Consider the following 14,327-nt stretch of genomic DNA (forward strand, 5'->3'; position numbering starts at 1 on the left):
AATATCAGTTATTTGAATAACATTAATACTATCAATCAATTCTTTATTGTGTGTCGTCCCAATTTCACTGTAAATTAAATACAATGTTCATTTTATACAAGACCTAAACAAATGTGTGGCTGTAATCCGATATGCAGCATGTTATGATATTCAACATATTACATTATCATGGATACGTCACATTATCATCACGATGACGGTGTTATACACTGTTATATAACAGCATTTTTGGGCAGTGTTTGTGCTCCTGAGTCTGTCCTATTCAAAAGTCAACGGTCTTCTTTAATTTGGACAAACAGTTCCATGAAAGTCTGTGAAACATGACCGACATGACACTTGCTCCAAGCAAGGAACAACTCTTAAGATATAAAAAAGATACAATTTTGTGATATCATAATCAGTGATGAGATACTGGCCAATTAGTACCGTGTGAAAAATTTCTAATCATAACACATTGATAACTAAATGTGCAAGTATTGACTTTTTATTAGTTCTGTCTTAACTGTTGTTCATCATTCTCTCTCAAGCTCAGCTAAAGAGTTTAATCAATATTTTTTATTCAATTTAATTCAATTAATAAATCCACAGGATTTAGTAGTATCTCATTATCCTTATGAACTACGGAACTAGAAGATGGACCTAAACTCCATTCAAATTGAGAGCGATGATCAGCCTGTCTGTTTAGCCTTACCTGAACCCAGCAAAGGTAATGAAGGGTCATCAGAGACAGAAGCACAACAATCATTACCGTCCTCCAACTCGTTTCCACTCGCTGCGTTCCCGTTAGCAACATTCTTCTTACTTCTTCCAGTGAAAAAATTCTGCATGGTGGAGTTAAATCTAAAAGAGAAAGAGACAGGAGATACATGGAAGGGAAATTAAGTGTTGACAAACACACACACACACACACACACACACACACAGTCATGGATTTATTTTTTAATATTTGTAGAGTACACATTTATCACATGTGAACCTGGCTACTGAGCAATTTCTCAACTGGTCAGCACTGTGCTTCATTCACACCAATTTAAAAACGATGAACGTTCTGTCAGTTGTTCTGTTTTGTTGATGGCCTGTCTCATTTTCCAGTTTTCTACCTCAACGAACAGAAAATAGCACAAAAAAAGAAGAAAGATATAAACTCCCTAAAGCCTGGTTCATTACTGTATTGGAAACATTAAAAGGATGAGCCAAATGTACAGTTTCCCCTCTTCAACCAAACATCGTCAATCAGCCAAGACATGTTTGCTATCTGAAGTTTTCTTCTTTACTTTTGCATGGGAACTCTGAAGCATTTACTTAGCTCTGAATACAGCCCACAGTTTGAACAATGCTTAACTGCAGACTAATGCTGTGTCTCAATCCTCCTACTTATACCATGCACTTAAAGTATGTACTCGTTTTGTGAAGAAAAAGTACATATTTTTGAGTGTGTAGCAAGAGTATGCAAGTACTGGGACATACTAACACGTCATGTAATGGAAGAGAACACTGTCGCATAGTTACGCACACACACTGTAAACAAACTTAGTTTATTTCCAATCTTTAATTGTAAAGATTGTAAACAATCTAAACAAGTCCAGGCTGGTCAAATTGTAATTCTGTACAGAAATTGTAATTTATACATCAGTTTATGGACTTTTATCCATTTCTACACACAGAACTTTGATGCAGCATGAGCAGCAATTGATAAATATGTATAAATATCTATGTCTCAGAGGAAGGACCTTAGCCTACACGGTCCCCAGATGGTATCGGTCGTATGCTAGGGGAGAGCTTGCTGGTGAGTGGGGAACTGACAGGTAACCAAAATGGAAGAAAAATCACACTCACTTCATGATCAGAATGTATCCCATATACATGACCACCAACACCAAGCTCTCCCACCTGGACAGAGAAAAACCAGTGTGTAAAAGTCCATTTTCAATGAGCAGAAACAGAAAACAAGAGTCACACACACACTCACCATACAATCTTCTCATCATAGATAAACTAAACAAAAAAAAAACAGCAGAAAAAGATTAGAAAATAATTAGAGCAAAAAAAGGATTTCAAAGTGACACTGCACAATGTTTTATGCATTCAAATTATGTATGCAAGTCACTTAATACTGTCAACTGACTAAACTGCTGATCTGGAATAAATGTGTGTGTGTTTACGGAGATATTATATTTGTGTTTGCATCAGGACTTACTGCAATCAGTGCCACAACAGACAGGATGTAGTAGAGCGAGTCCCGAAACACGGCCCACCATGTCAATAGCACCACCTGACATGTGTACACACACACAAACACACGCACACCCATGCAGTTAGAGAGGAAAATTCATGTGATCATGTTCAAAAATATGTATGTAGGTGTGCATAGTGTAAACATGGATGAAAATATATATTTTGAGTTATAGTACACGCAGAGGTATCAATCACCAAACCACTGCCATGATCTGTACTTAATGGATTTTTTTAAATGATTTTTTTAAATGGATGCAAAGGATGTAAAGCAGCAGTCACACCAGACCAAGGGGGAAGAGAAACAGTCACCTGAATGGAAAAGGAAGAGGTTTTTTTTTTTTTTTTTTTTAAATAAATGAATAAATAAATAAGATTCCGGTAGCGGTTCATTTCACACCTACTTCCTCCGAATTCCTTTCTCTTCTCATGGATTTGATATAAACCAAAAGTTTCAAACCATTTTCCAGGACACAGTTCAGTAGAAATTGGTTTGCTGAGGGGCTGAAACACATGCCTAGACTATCTACAACAGGTTTTCTGACCTATAATGACTGATCTCACCATTTTTTTTTTTTTTTTCATAATGTGTTCTACTTCTGGAAAAGCTCTTCAGTACCCTCTACTGGTGTACTCTAGTTTTGTACAACCCCAATTCCAAAACAGTTGTGATGCTGTGTAAAATGTAAATAAAAACAGAATGCAGTGATTTGAAAATCTCATAAACCCATATGTTATTCACAATAGAACATAGAAAATATAAAATTTTAAACTGAGGAAATGTACCATTTTAAAATAAAGTCATTTTGAATTTGATGGCCGTAACACGTCTTTACTCCTGAGAGACTCCGCCTCTCTAAGATCCTCTTTTTATACCCAATCATGTTACTGACCTGTTCCCAATTAACCTCCAGCTGTTTATTTTTACGAACACTTACTTTTCCAGCCTTTTGTTGCCCCGTCCCAAGTTTTTTGAGACGTGTTGCGGCCATCAAATTCAAAATTACCTTTTTTTTTTTTTTTCCTTAAAATGGTACATTTCCTCAGAAAACAGATCAAATGTGTAAACCATGTGCTATTGTGAATAGCGTACGGGTTTATGAGATTTATGAGATTTGCAAATCATTGCATTCTGTTTTTATTTACATTTAACACAGCGCCCCAACTTTTTTGGAATTGAGGTTGTAATTCCCGAATAACTACAGTCCTGATCTTGATCCCTTTATCAGGTCCGGAACAAATCCATCCGAGTCCGTCCTTACCAAGACGTTGAATAGCAATGTAAATTCAAGAAGCTTTTGGTATGAAAATGCTAATCTCCACTAGCATGGCTATGAGATGTAGGTAGGGGGAAGCTGGAATATAGTACTGATTATAAAAACACTAGCTAATAAATGGACATATTAAAATCAGGCTAGTGCAACGCTTAACATGCTAAATCACATGAGTCACATCACCAGCTATAGCATTAAACACTTCTTACAGTCCAAAACATATGGCACAGCAGAAACCAGCTTAAAAGAAAAAGAAAATGAAAATAAACAGCTAAACACAGGTATCTGAACATTCTCTCTTTTTGTGTGGATTCACTGCAGTCAAAAGACAGACCACTGCGCACACATGAATCCTAGAGGCCCAAACGTCCTCCCACAAGGAAACACTTTGTGCACAAAAACAGGAGTGTACCATACACTAACTTACACCATAAACAAACCATGAACTTTCTCCTCACACAAGCTGCTGTAGCAGGTCCTAATCTATTCCTGCACGGCCTCCTGTCTCTGTGCTGCGTTTCAAGTCCAGGCTCCCGAGACACCACTGCCTCAGGCTATAACCTTCGCTTGATCCGACTGCTGCAATTTTACAGTGAAAGTAATCACGGTGTGATGGCAAATAAGGACAGGAATTTCAGTTCAGTGTTAGCGCTGGATGATTATAGCATTGAGAAAGAAGGGCTACTTAATTTAGCTCGTAATGCATATATGAGTGGAGAGCTCAGCATCTGAGGGTTCTTACTTTGGATTAACATTGACTCTGTGACTCAATAATCGTGGCACTGCTTTTACACACACTTTTCCAGTGCTGGTTCAGTTCTCCAGCAAAGTCACTTCAATTTTTTGTATTTGTATAGCGATTTGAACAATAGAGAGGGTAAGAAAAGCAGTTTGACAGAAATCCAGATGCAGATTTAGATCCCTAACGGGCTCGCTAGAAGCGACCGTAGCAAGGAAAACTTCCTGGGACAACACGATGAAAAAACATTAGAGGAACCAGCCTCAGCCTCCATCCTCTTCTGGGTGATATTGGATAGTGCGATTATACATCATTAAAGCATATAGGTGTAGAAGTGTAAAGGCAATCAGTACTAAGTGTGTTGAAAGGATGTTCAGTGTGAGCAGATTGTGAATAAGAGTCCTGGAATGTCTCCAGGAAAGTCTCTATGATGGGCCGGGAATCGAACCGCCAACCCTACGATTAGTAGACAACCTGCTCTACCACCTGATCCACAGCCGCCCCAAATCATGTGACATTATCCACTGACCCACTTGGGTTTTATCCAGGATGAGAATCACGTATGTTACCTGTGTAAACATAACCATGGAGTACTTTACAAGCTGTGCCTCTTCACACCTGTATTTTACATTTTATCAGCATTATGTTTGACATAAGCCATATAGCGGATATTCAGTATATTGCAATTGCTAGTAAAATGGTTGTGTCCATTTTTAGTGATAGTCCAATAAATAATGATAAATAAATATGACATCAACCCCAAACCCCTGATGTCACTGGTTCCTAGTTTCAGACCAGCACCATTTTCCTGGAACTGAATAAGTTTTTCATTTGATGGAAATATACAGATGATTTCGACATCACGGTTTCACCAACACGGTTATCAGAAAAAGGCTATGGCAGACATGAGGATGAGATTTGAACTCTCAACTTTCAGGTCACCAGCACAGAAAATAAACTACTGAGAGACCATTCTTATAACGAAATTATTTGAGCTATATATTACTAGTACTGTAGTATTCAACTGTTCTGATATTAAAGCACATCATAGCCTACTGATACCAAACCACATTTTCAGGACTACAAAATGAAATGTATGCTTTTGTAATTATTAGTGTGACTGTAATATGCATCTTTGTTAGATTTTTTTTTTTATTGTAGGTTAGCTACCCCAGCAGTTACTGTAGAGTTGGGAGAAGTTACAATAAAGCTTGGCACCAACAATCCAATGAAAATCCCATTGCTGTGCTAGCAAGCATAAGCAAAACCAACAGCAAGGACTAAACAAACCAAAACTCCTTACAAATTAAATGACAAGATTTCAGGTGTTGTGTAATGACTTTTTACAAAGGCCTGACCACGGTATTAAGATCTACACTGTAACAAAGGCTTAAGCTTAGGAAACAAAACAGCATTGAATACACCATAACACTATTGAGACAAACAGTAAACTAGACTAAACCAGTATATCCATAGGCAGATCGATAGAAAGATGCATAGCATATATACATACACGCACATATATATATTTTTTATATTATATATATATATATATATATATATATATATATATATATATATATATATATATATATATATATATATATATATATATATATATATATATATCTTATAAATATAAGATCGTGAAATATTGACTTTTTGGTTAGCATCAAGAACTTATGTAGTTGTCACTTATATTTTGGAAAATATGGTAAGCTGTGCACAAGTAAACAGCACACACACACACACACACTACACTGCAAAAACTGTGTCCTCCACATGCGCAACCAAACATGTATACTTGGCTCTATTTGTCACTGGAAACTATTTGGGTTAATAAATAAATGAATAAATACACAAGGTTGAGCATTTAAGCTGCATCTACATGAACACACACACACACACACGCACGCACATACCTGTCCAGCAAAAATCCCACACACTCCAATAATGCAGAGGACGTTGAAGACAGCAGAGCCGACAATGGTTCCTACTCCAACGTCACCGTGAGTAATGAACACACCTGCAAATCCATATTAGATCTGAAATCTATTTGTAAATTCAGCTCTAAATCGGTATAATTTAGGCAGGACGTGTCATTTATATTGTATTGTGTAGTCTTTAAAATGCCATATACTGTATAACTACAGGTGGCTAAGATTTAGTTCCTCTCTGGTATTATAATACTTTGTGTGTGTGTTGCCTTACCTATAACGGATGCGAACAGTTCAGGAGCCGAGCTTCCTGCAGCCATGAAGGTAGCTCCCGCTACATCCTCACTAAGATCCAACTTCTGCAGAACACACCCCAATCCCACACACAAATCCACAGTTTACAGCACACACAACAAATACAATTTACAAACTACACACAGCACAATCTACAGACACTGAACACAGGCACATACACACACACACACACACACACACACACACACACACACACACACACACACACACTCTCTCTGAGCCTATTAGTTTTTCTTTAAAAACTAAAATAAGATAGGATGTTCCAGCAGTATCCCGATGTCCTGTCTTTAGGGAGGAAAGGGCCTTAAGCTCTTACCTCACAGAGCTTCTCCAGAGAGGTCACAAAGTAGTCGTCACACACAATTGCCAGCGCCAGGAACATATACAGAGCCTGTGAGGACACACATACAGCAGGATACTCCAGATCTCATACATTCTCTGGGCTTTATTTCCCAAAACTTATACTCAGGACTGTTTTAATGTAGTAAAGTAATGGAATAATAAAAAGTAAATTAAATTTAAACATGAATACAGACAGACAGACTAGAAACTATAAATACCACAACAGAGGAAGTATTTTAATATTAAATAGCAAATTAGAAAGACAAGATAGTGATTAACAGAAGAAGAAAAAAAAATTTTGAAGGTGAAATGATCAAATGTATTCTATTTGCTCTGCTGTAACGCTGTTTCGTTGCACAACGCATTAGAACAAGAATATCCATAAAATTATCCATATGGCAAACTACAACAGTGATCCAAACTGTGGAACATTACAAGGTCCAGATGTTTATGGTTTATACCTTTTCAAATAGTATTTATGCATTTCATGGGTACTTTTTGGGAAATCACTGTAGCCAACAATGTAGCTAGCTTTTTAAACTAAAAATAAACTTATTTTTTAAAATAAACTTATTTTCCATTTCAATAACTGTTGCATATAACCAATTACAATCCTGTCTGATCTGACCTAAGTATCTGGCATCTAAAAATCTGCAGGTTTGCAACCAAATGTATAATGAAAAGAACATCTCCAGGTTCTGTAATCATCTCAGACATGCAGAGCAATGAGATCATTCATAAACCCCTCAATAGAGTTAATGAACCCATACTTTTAAAGACCAGAGTCGGAGTTTGAAAGATGGCGGCTATAGACTAAACCTGGTCAATAAAACTCCCCTTTAAACACCATTGATTGGATTGTACACAGCTGTGGTGGAAGCAGCTCCCTGACTGAGAATTGATTCATCAATATGTTCCTCACTCTTGCAGCAGGAAAGATGACATGTGAAATAAATAATGGATCAGCCTTTTCAGACTGCTGCAGCAGCTGGAACAGGAATAGGTATCAGCTATAGGGGGCGACACAGTACAGTACCAAGCAGCCGGTCAGAGTCACAGATGAGAACATCACAAGCAGTAAAGCTATTACGCCATCCTATAGTGTGTTACATAACGAGGAGCAGATTTTAACTGCTGCAAACGGGCAAGTGGAGTTAAGCTGAGTGTTAGGATAGCGCCAGATTATCAGTGCAGCACCAGTGCCTCCAAACAGCTCTGTGATTTTTCAGGTCAAAAGAGTTCAACAGCAATGTAATGACATTTATGCTCAAAAACAAACATTTTATTAGAAATTCTCTAAGTCCTAAAGTAAGTCAGCTGAAATAAAGAATTTTATTAAAGTATTGATTTACAGATGTTGAGATGGATTGTAAAAAGAGACTAAATTAATGTGGAAATGAAGAGAAAGAGGTGAATATAAAAGAAACAGAAAAGATGTGTGATTTACGATGGAGATATGGAGACATCGCACAAGAGATCAATGTGGAGATAAAAGACATGGAGGTGGAGACAGAGGAAGAGGTTAAAAACGAGATGGAGGTGTGAGTGGATTTGAAGAGATAAATGAAGATAGAAATGAAAGCGTGAAAGAGGTAGAGTTGAAGAGATGGATGGAGGTGAAAAGAGATGGAAGTAGAGGTGGGGAAAAAAGATGGATATAAAATGGAAAACAACTGAGGTAGTGGTGGGGAGATGGAGAGAGTGTGACAGGGTAAAGGAGAGGAGACAGTTAAGATACAAGGACAATGATCTGGGGATATAGATGCGGATAAAGAGAGTGATGAGGTAGGGATGGAGAGATAATTTTGGATAAAGGAAGAGAGATGGAGGTAGAAGTGGAGACAGATGGAGATGAAGAAAAAAGATGATGAAAGAGGTAGTGGTACAGAGAAAGAGATGAAGGGAGAGTGATGGCGATAGAGATGGGAGATTGATGAAGGGAGAGTGATAAAGATAGAGATGGGGAGATGGATGAAGGGAGAGTGATGGACAATGATGTTGAAAGATAAATGAAGACAAAGGAAGAGAGATGAGGTAGAAAGAAAGACAGATGAGGGAGATGTGACAGTTGATAAATGGTGAGACAGAAGTAGAGATGGACAGATGGATGAAGGGAGAGGGATGGAAGTGATGATAGACATAAATGGAGATAAAAGGGAGAGGTGGCGGTAAGAGGTAGATGGAAATAAAAAGTGATTGAGATATAGATAGACAGATAGATAGAGAGAGAGAGAGAGAGAGAGAGAGAGAGAGAGAGGAAAAAAGATGGAGGAGAGGTATATAGAAATGAAGAACGATGGAGATTAATGTAGCAGTCGAGAGACGGACAGAGATAACAACGATGGAAATATCGTTGAGGTAGAGGTGTAGAGATGGGTAGAGATGAAGAAAGAGCCAGATGGAGGTGGAGTTGGAGGGATACAAAGAAATGAAAGCTGGAAATGGAAGTAGAGGTGGAGACACAGATGGAGATGAAAGAGAGAGATGAAGGAAGGCAGAGACATAAGTGGAAGTGAAGGTGAAACAGATGTCAAAGTGAAGACAGTTATAGAGATGAAGAATGAGATGATGGTGCAGATAAGAGGGGAGAGAGAGAGAGAGAGAGAGAGAGAGAGAGAGAGAGAGAGAGAGAGAGAGAGAGAGAGAGAGAGAAAAGTGGAGATACATTATTGGCAAGCAAAAGGCAAAGATGTGACAGAGAGGAGAGTAAGAGAGTTGAAGCTTTTTTCCTCACCGCTAGGATATGCAGTAGCACTGCTCCACTTTTCCGCTCAGCGTTGGTGAAACAGTCCTCAGGAAATTCGTGTATAGCTGCAACACACACACACGAACCTGCATTTTATAAAACTGATCACTTTGATTCTAAAATCTGATGTTCAAACCTGTTGTAAGATCATCAACATATGCACACATGTTATTGTCACATTGATAATATTATTACGTGCTCACATCAATAAAACCAGTACACTTCAGCTAATGTTCAGTTATCTCTGACGGTTCTATTCCATCCATCCATTTTCTTTACCGCTTATCTGACAGAGGGTCACGGGGAGCCTGGAGCCTATCTCAGGGAACTTGGGGCACGGGGCGAGGGACACCCTGGAAGGGGGCGAGCCCATTATAGGGTACATTCGCACACGCATTCACACACTAAGGACAACTTGAAAATCAGCCTACAATGCATGTCTTTGGACTGGGGAAGGAAACCAGAGTACCAGGAAGAAAACCCCGAGGCACGGGGAGAACATCCATTCCGTAGCAACCAAAGTTTATGGTTAACAGACTGGAATGCACGGCTCCTGAGTGGCACGACAGAAAAACGTTCACCCTAGAGACCGCAAGTCCGATTCCTGACGCTATTTAAAGCCATCCATACAGTCGAGAGAACAAAACTGGCCGAGCTCTCTGGGGAGAAGGGATGATATACTCACTCCCCTGTCAATCACAGTGACACTAGCCATTACATTGTCTGCATCTCTTACACATCAGTGTGTTAACTGTGGCTCCACACACACACACGCACGCACAGACTGCCATGCAGCGTGCAGCGATCTGCTCCTACTGTTCAGCATGACTGGGTATTGCAGCTCCTTCTGAAAGGTCAAACACAAGCAAAGTCCTCACACTCCTCTGTGATACGAATACAAAGTGTAGCTGTACCAGTGCATAACACGGTTCTCCTACAGCTTGGTCCCAATGTTCTGCGGATCTGCGTGATTTGAAAAATTACACATTTGTGCCCTATTCATGAGACGATAACTCTCCACAGCTTTCTGTCCATCATGGGATCTTGATATAAACACCTTCCTGTTATCAAATACGTCTTTAAACACAGGACGACACTGCAGGTACAAAGGACAAGGAGGATCACGTCTGGCCTTTGGTAGTTTATTAGAACAATGTTGGAAACTTAGATGAAATTCACTTCTTTAAAACAAGCAGAACTCGAGGATGACCGTGACAACAGGAATGCCTCCGCCACCAACAGCTCTTGTCCTTCTTTTTACTAATTTGTATGCCAAAAAGTAACCTTTAAATATATTCCAAACAAGCAGAAAGCTATTGAAGAAAAACAATTTCAGAAATTTCACCTTGTGGTGACCTTGACCCTGTTTGGATCGATTTTAAAATCTAAATCAGTTCATTTGCTAGCTACAACAATAATCCCATATAAATCCTACACATGTTCTTGAGCGATCACGCTAATGACAATCTCAGACAGACGCACAGACAAAATGGGTGGGCAGACAGACGGAAGGAATGATGGATGGATTTCCTGAAAACATACTTCCTCCTCCACCTGACAACAATAGCACATCATTAACAGGATAACCATTTTGGTATTTATTGGTACACTGTCCTCGGTTACACTCTGATACAATTTATTATTACCCAGTTAGTTCATGTGTTACGTAGTGGAGTGGACACTATTGGATGTGCTAATCACCCCTGCTGCCTGCACTACACAGCAATAAAATATACATTCTGGTCAATGGTGGGACCCATTTTCACTGGTTGAATAAACTGACTTGTACAAATGACGGACAAACCTTTCGACTTTGGCAAAAAACAAAAAACAAAAGCAGAGATGCAGAAAATCTGATGAACCTGATCACAACAGAGAAGTGCAACAAAGTCACAGAACATTGTTAATAGCATATCAAGCAATGATGCAGCTTTCACACACATGATCAGGAGAGGATGAGGACCACTTCTACGCAGAATCATCCCCTCCACAGAAATTTGAGTTTTCACTTATTTTAGTTAGTCTGTATTAATGCATCTGACTAGATAACTAGTCATACTTGAGAGTTATATTACCTCAGCTGACCCAGGCAAGGTACGATCATGGACATACACACACTTGACATAATGCTCACAATGAAGAGTAAAGCATTATAAGCTTTGCATTTTTACACTATAACTTATTAGTATTTGGTTTTTCATTTAAAATGTTTAAGAATGTCTTGGTTTCCATCTCAATTCAAGTCAAGTGGCTTCTATCGTCAGTCATTTCAATCATATACAGCTGATACAGTACACAGTTAAACGAAACAGCGTTCCTCCAGGACCATGGTGCTACAGAAAACACCACACTAACCCAGGGGTGTGCAATCTTATCCACAGAGGGCCGGTGTGGGTGCAGGTTTTCATTCCAACCAAGCAGGAGCCACACCTGACTCCACCTGTTTCATCAGTTGATCTTGTCTTTCAGTAGACTCAGGTGGCTTCTACTTGGTTTTAATGAAAACCTGCACCCACACCGGCCTTTTCTGGATAAGATTGGACACCCCTGCACTAACCACATGAGACAAGACGGAACTAAATAAGACCTACACATTTCTACATAAAGTGCACGTGATTTATGAACACTTGATGCCCTAGATTGGAGGTTGGGGGGGATGGGGGTCAATGGCTTGGTTTTAGAATTTAAGACAGTGCCCAATCGACTGCCTCTATAGACTCCTAAAAGCTTGATTTCAAAACGTGCTTTAAAATAAATAAATAAATAAATGAAGATTATTGCTGAACTACGCAGTTATGACACATAAGATGGGGGCAGTAGGAGGGCAACATCGCTGACGTCCGTTCTAAGAATAGCAGCGTATAGATTAATGTCTCCAGCAGGTCAAGGTGACCCTCTACACCATTCCAGCCAACATCACACCTCACACTCATCATACACACCACTGCTGCGGTTTACCGCTGCTATCCCACACGTCAATGTGTCAGAGGAAAGGTACTGTTCAAGACACACAAGATACCCTTCATCCACTCATTCATGCTTTAGTAACGGTTTTGTTCTCTTGGTCAGGATGGTAATGGATCCGGAGACAATCCCAGAAACAGTATTAATGAGGTAGGAATACACACTGGATGGGACACCAGTCCATCAGACATACTACAATCCATTAGCCTATAAGCAGTAATTTCTATGTTTGCTAATCATATAGATTTTGAGTACAAGGTTGTTGACAAAATTTTCCATCATTCCATCATAGAGTTCATCAACAAAATGAACACTGGAATTATATAAACATGTAACATGAGCGTCAGTCAAACATGCAGACTTCATGTACACAAACAGTACACTTCAAAATGAAAGGCAAGTCATGAATAAATAAGCAAGAGCCAGACTGGAGAATACGCTGACCCTCACCAACAGCACTTCCCTTTCCTTATTATGTGTAACACAATACATTACAGAAATACTCTTCTAAAATGTGCAACACACCCACTTTATGACTTTCATTTGCCCTGGAACGCGTCAGTGCATCCACAGAGTGTGAGAAAAGCGAGTGGTACGCAGCGGGACACTGAATCAGACTTTACGGTTTGTTCCTCTAACAAACTTCACACAGGAGGCCAGTGTTCAGGGTGGATATCCGAGTCTCACTCAACATATTCAGATATTTACCCATAATGCTTCTGACTTACCAGGTTTCTCCAGCAGAGTCATTTCACTGAAACTTGAGCTGCAGCTCACATTTAATTCAGGCAGAAATTCATGATTAAACTCAGAATTATGAGAAATTTCATTTCAAAACAAAATGTCAATGTAAATTTGTCATTACTGTTTGTTATTTGAAATGTGCTGATAATTGATCCAATAAACTCAATACATTTGATAACTAAATGAATTTAAAATGTACTTAAAATGTACATGAGTGTCACACTGTCAAAGTGTGTTTTACCTTCTCAGCATGGTGTGGTGCCGGCACTAAATATTTATATTTCACTTCCATTTTTATTCCCCACTTATCCTCACTGCAGAGCATGATGGTGGTGCTGGTAGCATCACGTGAGTTACCCTCTAATGCTCTGACCTGATCACCTAACTTATGGTGGAAAGCTTCCTCTACGCCCCATGTCAAACACAAGGCCTCGTTTCATTTGAAAAAAGTCTAATTAATTAAACACCCTGTACTACACTACTGCTCACACTATGCAGAATTCACAGCAGATCTGTAGCATAGTGACTATCGTACAGCACGCTTTGACTCACATCTCAGTGCTGAAATGCGGATTAAAAGCAACGCCTGTGTGCTGAGCTTGATTTAAATCACACTCGCATCTAAAAACGATTCAGAAGCTCAGGTGTTGTGCCGGCAGTGGCATAGAAAGAAATTAATTTTGGTGGGATGTGGAAATACATCACAAAATCAGGATTATTGTACAGTTGAATTAGTAAGTGTGATAGGCTAATGCATTGGAGGTGGATGTCAGACAGCAGCAGAAGCAATAACGAATGTTATTTAATCATTTAAGGTAAAATCTAGCACTCACGGAAAGTACAGTGCATCCGGAAAGTATTCACAGTGCTTCACTTTTTCCACATTTTGTTATGTTACAGCCTTATTCCAAAATGGATTAAATTCATTATTTTCTTCAAAATTCTACAAACAATACCCCATAATGACAGAAAAAAGAAAAAAGAAAAAAGCACATGTACATAAGTATTCACAGCCTTTGCTCAATACTTTGTTG

General features: G+C 39.0%; 1 protein-coding gene across 1 annotated transcript in view; it reads right to left on the reverse strand.

Annotated features, from left to right (window-relative positions):
- Positions 1 to 14,327, reverse strand: part of slc24a4b (solute carrier family 24 member 4b) — a 56,088-nt gene that overhangs the window by 16,953 nt on the left and 24,808 nt on the right. Inside the window, exons 3-10 of the mRNA XM_053614219.1 lie at positions 9,574 to 9,650; positions 6,814 to 6,888; positions 6,457 to 6,541; positions 6,168 to 6,271; positions 2,198 to 2,272; positions 1,970 to 1,995; positions 1,837 to 1,890; positions 749 to 840 (exon numbers count right to left, since the gene is read on the reverse strand). Coding sequence (XP_053470194.1) covers positions 749 to 840; positions 1,837 to 1,890; positions 1,970 to 1,995; positions 2,198 to 2,272; positions 6,168 to 6,271; positions 6,457 to 6,541; positions 6,814 to 6,888; positions 9,574 to 9,650 — 588 coding nt within the window. The remainder of the gene's footprint in view (positions 1 to 748; positions 841 to 1,836; positions 1,891 to 1,969; positions 1,996 to 2,197; positions 2,273 to 6,167; positions 6,272 to 6,456; positions 6,542 to 6,813; positions 6,889 to 9,573; positions 9,651 to 14,327) is intronic.

The sequence above is a fragment of the Ictalurus furcatus genome, chromosome 25 (assembly GCF_023375685.1).
Source record: "Ictalurus furcatus strain D&B chromosome 25, Billie_1.0, whole genome shotgun sequence".
Lineage (NCBI taxonomy): Eukaryota > Metazoa > Chordata > Actinopteri > Siluriformes > Ictaluridae > Ictalurus > Ictalurus furcatus.